Source organism: Dryas octopetala, unplaced genomic scaffold (assembly GCF_963921425.1).
Source record: "Dryas octopetala unplaced genomic scaffold, drDryOcto1.1 SCAFFOLD_58, whole genome shotgun sequence".
NCBI lineage: Eukaryota > Viridiplantae > Streptophyta > Magnoliopsida > Rosales > Rosaceae > Dryas > Dryas octopetala.
The window spans coordinates 26,795-32,658 of NW_028234398.1; the positions used below are offsets into that span (position 1 = coordinate 26,795).

The 5,864-nt window shown below is 34.2% G+C and overlaps 1 protein-coding gene across 1 annotated transcript; it reads right to left on the minus strand.

The window, feature by feature from the left end:
* Positions 1–239: 239 nt before the first annotated feature.
* LOC147272958 (thioredoxin Y1, chloroplastic-like) lies at positions 240–4,728 on the minus strand. Its single transcript, XM_086228666.1, has 5 exons — positions 4,428–4,728; positions 1,840–1,928; positions 1,522–1,699; positions 881–950; positions 240–774 (listed from the first exon to the last, which is right to left on the minus strand). The coding sequence occupies exons 1-4, from the start codon at positions 4,608–4,610 to the stop codon at positions 885–887; spliced, it is 516 nt and encodes a 171-aa protein (XP_086084792.1). The 5' UTR covers positions 4,611–4,728; the 3' UTR covers positions 240–774; positions 881–884.
* Between the last annotated feature and the right edge of the window lie 1,136 nt (positions 4,729–5,864).

Here is a 5,864-nt window from a genome sequence, read left to right on the forward strand (position 1 = left end):
ATGAGATATTATTTTAGGATGAATCAACAACTGTGATTTATAGTAAACCAACATAGAATTGCATATGGTCCCAAAAAAAAAAAAAAAAAAAATTGCCCATGGGATAAGCAAGAATTTTTTACACAAAACATCCAACATAAGCCATAAGGTCTAGAATCTGAACCTTTCCCTTGGAGTTAAGATAGACTTCGAATATGGTCAGCTCCCATAATATAATGGATAGTGTGTACAAGGCTTGGGAACAAATTCACCGCCGTATGGATGACCAGCAATTACTAGTGATTCTAGCTTCATATAAGTGAGTTGCAACCTACAATCCGAACTGAGAACAGGATTTTGGAGTTGGCTCACTTTCACGGAATCGTGACCCTTTGATTCAAGTTCCATGCCAAATGGAACAACCCTCGAACAAATTACCTTACATTACAATTGATAGCCCCAAATCACACCAAACACAATATCAAATATCTCCACTAAATAAAATAAAAAATAAAAAAACTTTCCGATGATCACTTTAATGCAACTGTTGTGGTTGTGCAGATCGCAAAGAGTCCAAATAAACTGTCATCACAAATTGTTTTCTGTAAGTTTTATCCGCACAATCCAACAAGGGAATGAAAAAAATCTATCATTTTTTTTTTTGGTACAAAACTGTTACATACAAAAAATAAAATGCAGAGGAACATCGAATAATGACTGATCTTCCCATGCATTCTTCATCAAATCCATATTTCTTCCAAAGTAGCTGAATAGATCAATTTCCCGGTTGCTGGACTGATAAAAGAAGAATTAGGAAAGAAAAAAAACAAGAAGTTTAGTTAGGAAACGGGGATGGCGGAGGGGAAACAGAGAAAGAAGAGATTCATATAAGGCAGCTCACCAGTCTATTGCTTGACTTTCAAAGCGGTTTCAATTCGTTGGATAAGCTGATCAGCAGTCAAAGCACCCTCCTGCAAATAATCAAATACCAGTCATGATATATTTTCAAATTCCACAAAGATATAAAATTGTCAAAAGTAATTGATGAGCTTACAGAAACATGTAATGGTTAAAAAGAAGGGATAAAAGCAGATTGTAAAATAGTAAAAAGAGAAGAAACTTATTATCAAATTGGTAAAAGAGATGACTATTGTAGCAGTGGCTTAAAATACATATGGCACAAACAACAAACATTCTTGATAGTTTTAAAATTTTGGAACCAAAAAATGGAAAAACCAAAAAGTTTGTGAAGTAACAAACCATGATGTAATTATTGACCAAAAAAAAATCCTTGATGAAATTGGATAAACTAATGCATGTGCATAGTTTATCTTACGAAATCCAAAATGTGAAGTTCACATCAATTCAAAACAACACCAACAATAATAACAATAACCATCTATATTTTGACCTATTTAAAAGCAATCATTACTAGATTCATAAATATGTGAGAAATTACACACTCCAACCAGAGGCAAATAAGAATCATCTAAGATGTAAAGTTGGATTTCTCAGGAGAGAAAGAGCACATATTCAACTTACAAAGCGGTCATATGGCTCTCCATCCTTAAATATGATGAAAGTAGGTAATGCCTGTATTGCATATTTATCAGCAATGCTAGGGTACTTCTCGGTGTCAATTTTCACCACCTGGATCTTGTCATTGAGAGAAATACTAACTTCATCGAGGACAGGAGCCATAAATTGACAAGGACCACACCTGTAAACCACATATATGGTTACTTAATGTCCATGTTACCTTTATACAATCTCGTAACATTATATGACATTTCTATTGATGACCCTTTTTACATAATATAAAGGAAATAAGGAGAAATGGAATAAACAGGAGGAGCGTACCAGGTTGCATAGAAGTCAACCAACACGGGTTTGTCAGAATTAGCTAGCAAATCATCAAAGGAAGAAAATGTTTGCTTCTTTGCTTCAACCTACAAAAATTCATTTTTCCAAACACACATGTAACTACTATGTCACCAATGCAGTAAAATTTCAGGATTCAGCCTCTAAATTTTCAAAATAGTCACAACATTGTCCATATGGCTAACTGCATAATTGAATTAAAATCAATCCAGTAATAAGAAAGAAAAAAAAAATCTTTAGATAGGTTAAACAAAAATAGGAATTTCAGACTCACAAAAAAAGGGAAAGGTCATCATCCTCAACAGAATCTTCACTTGTAATTTGAGGGAATGCCAGTAGTGATAGGAGGACCACTGATAAAGAGGGATGTAAATAATTGGCCTCTAATTAGATGATTAAAGAACATGTGACTCAATGCCTGAAAGTCCCAATATATGGCTTTCATCAGTATTCACTACCATAAGATCTTTACTTGGATATTTATCAGAATATATACCTTCCATCCCATTGTTTAATGAGTTTGTTACTAGGAACCTCCTCTCCCAATTAAAGCCCAAATGGACATGAATAGGTACTTCATGGGGTAAAGAGGAAAGAACAAATTTTCATGACATGCATTGACCTTACTATGGACAGAATCAATTACCCCAAATAAGGTGACACTATTTCTCAGAGGTTTAATTCCAAATTAGTTCACTGATAAGGTAAAAATTAACCGAGTGGGCCAAAGATTGAGCACATGAACATTTGGAAGAGAGTCAATAATGAACTTAAAATGGATAAACAAAATTGCAAAAGCGATGGAACTACCATCAATGTTGTCTAATTAAAAAAATAAAAAAGAAAAAGAAAAAGCCATAGCATGTTAAAATTATCTTTGACAAGTTTGAAGAATCCCAGCCTAACTGGGAGCTTTGGCCCCAAAGAAAGAATCCCACGATAGTAAAGATGAGGGGAAAAATCAAACGATTCCAACTTTCAGCAAGAATTTCTACAAATACTAATGTGTAAGGAAGCAAAATGGTAATTTCTTAGACAAAAGATAAAGGAACAGGAACGACTTGATGACATCTCAGACCAATTTTGATATTTTTAAAACTTCCCAAAAGCTTCTAACATTTTATTCTCACAGAATATTTGATTAGCTGTAAGATCGAGCCAATCCCATAGTTCGATGTGAAAGAATCAAAAGTATTAACCAGCAAAGATGATTCTGGACTCTGAAAGGATGTTCAAGAATGAATTAAGGCAGGAAAAAGTAACTAAAGTTGGGACTGCTTTTGTTTTTATCAAAATATTGGGAATAATTTACAGGTGATCAAGATTTCAAGAATCTTTGAATAATTGCACCATAATAAATAAAGCTAAACTATAGATGCTAAGACTTAAAAAGTCAAGAAAGAACAATTCAAAAATGTTGATTTTTTTTCCCCTTACAAGAAGAACAGAACCTATGACCTACCCCTTGGCCGTCGCCCAATGCCACCAAAGCCAAGACCAAGGGAAAAGTTCATTTCATTTGATAGAAGTTATTATTATGGATTTTATGAAAAATAAAGGCCATTTCTAACAAGAAAAAAGGAGACAGATGAAGATGTTGTGTCAAAGCTGTCCACTCCCTGCTCTATAAAACTTCTATTTAGCCTCTGGTATCATGCTAAATCTTTGTCTTGAATAGCCTAACCACATAGCTTGCAAGACAAGTGGATAATGTCATATTTGTGTGCAGTATGCCCATGGTGTGGACACTGAAAAGTGAAAACTACATGTAGTGAGGCTTATAGTCCATAGAAATTAGAAGACTATTATAAGTTATAACTATATAATCTCTGGGGGCAAAGAAGAAAGAAAAGTATTACAAAGGGTTCAAATGGAGTGAAACTAAAAATGATGACTGCCCTATCTTATAGAGTATTGTTTTCTACATGATGAATATCTTTAATCAACATTCCCACGTTTTGCAATGAATAGTATATTGTTATCAAAAAGAAAAAGGAAACAAACAATTAACTGCATATTGTGACAAATAAATATGTAAAACTCTGCAATTTGAATGCAAATGGTAATGTAAAATGCAGCCGAAAACAAGGCTACCCGTCTCAATTTTAAAACAAGATTATACAATATCAATAATCCTTGCAACAACATAGGGTTCTTTTAGTCACAGCATAAGAAATGAAGAGAGACCAAATGATAAGCTTTTCAATAAATTTTCGATGAAGAATCACTCTCACTTACACATGAATTAGCTTTCTTCCCCCAAAAAGAATTCAATTTGGAAATCCCAAGAACCCCATTCTCCCTTAGATTTCTTTCAGAATTTACAGTTATTATCAAATTAATTAGGAAAGACAAACACAATTCTAATCATAACAATTAAGCTCCACTGCAAAACACATAAATTAAACAACAGAATTTTTTATTTTTTATTTTTAAGAGAGACTGAACAACAAATCAGACTAAAACAGAAGTAAACTTGCAAGCCTCGGAAAATTCCATTATCTTCCTCGATTTTCTCGGAAACAAACAAAGTATGAGACTAGGAAGGTAATTCAATAAATGGTTACCAGAGGAAGAATCCGAGGCCGTAATGGAGCGGAGACTCCATTCCTTCCGATCCGAACACGTCGAAGCTGTACGGGAAATTGCAGAGAAGACGAAGAAAAAGAAGAAGAAGCAGTTGCCACTAAGCGAGTTGTACGGTCAGAGCTGAAAGAAGGAATTGTGGATGCCGTAACAGAAACCGCCATGGAAGCTCCGGTTGGAGAGATTTGAAGGCAATCCTCAGCTGCTGTTTGGATAGTCGGAAAGAAAGAGAAAGAAAATACTGTACGCGATTCCAGCGAACTGCCCGCTCGATAAGAGGAGTGAGTGATAGGGTGTTGCTGTAGGTGGATCACGCTATGGACATCTTGATTATTAACCGGTGATGGTTGGAATCATCAAATTATGCAAATCAGACGGACGAGAAGCTCGAAATTTTATTGACTTTAGGTTTTTTTTGGGAATTTGAACGGTCGTTGACTCCTTTGAGTTGGCTGAAATAGTGAAATGGCCAAACCTTTCGTTGTGACCGAATTGAAGATTTGGTGATTGTCTGTTGCCCAATTCCCGAGTTCTTGGAGGGCGTGTGTTTCACGCGCTATTAAGAGCGTCATGGTGGACTCCCTCTCCTCTTTCATCTTTAAGACTTTAACTTATTTTTTTGGGTTAATTTCAGTTCAGTGTCTCAAGTTTGCTTCAAATTTCAATTTAGTATCTCATGTTTAAAATCTTGCAATGTCATACCTCATATTTTCAATTTGTTGCAATGTCATACCTCCATTAGTATGATTGTTAAGAAATCTATTAAATGCTGATGTGGCAATTACATGTTACTCCCACAATGTTGACTACATGTCACGTGGTCTGACAATATGACACGTCATACCTAGTGCATAAAAAATAATTTAAAATCTAAAAATTTAAAAATAATTATGTGGCATGATGTGCCATATTTCTAGATTTTTAATTATTTTTATGTCACGTGGCATAACATGGCCTATTATCAGACTACGTGGTATCTAATCATCAATTGTGAGAGTGTTATGTAAGTGTCACATCAGCTTTTAACAGATCTCTTAACAGTTATACAGACAGAGGTATGACATTGCAATAAATTGGAAAGATGATATGACATTGTAAGATTTTAAACATGAGGTACTAAATTGAAATTTGAAGTAAACTTGAGGTACTGAACTGAAATTAACCCTACTTTTTTTTAGTTTTTGGGTTAAATAAAAAAATGGTCTACGAATTTTATTATAATTCTCAATTTGATCTATTAACTATAATAAGTGTCAATTTGATCCACGAATTTCCCAAGTTGTACCAAAGGAGTACAAACATTAACTTCCATAAAAAAATAAGTAAACTTCATTTTAGTACCTCAATTATGCACTGATTTTCAATTTAGTTACCCCAACTTTAAAAAATTTGACAAAAAGTACCTCAACTTTCATTTT

Coding starts and splice junctions, on each gene's coding strand:
- LOC147272958 (XM_086228666.1), bottom strand. CDS start 4,610: ATGGCGGTTTCTGTTACGGCATCCACAATTCCTTCTTTCAGCTCTGAC. Junction 1,929..4,427: donor GGCCTCGGATTCTTCCTCTG/GTAACCATTTAT, acceptor GAATTTTTGTAG/GTTGAAGCAAAGAAGCAAAC. Junction 951..1,521: donor GAGAGCCATATGACCGCTTT/GTAAGTTGAATA, acceptor GATTATTTGCAG/GAGGGTGCTTTGACTGCTGA.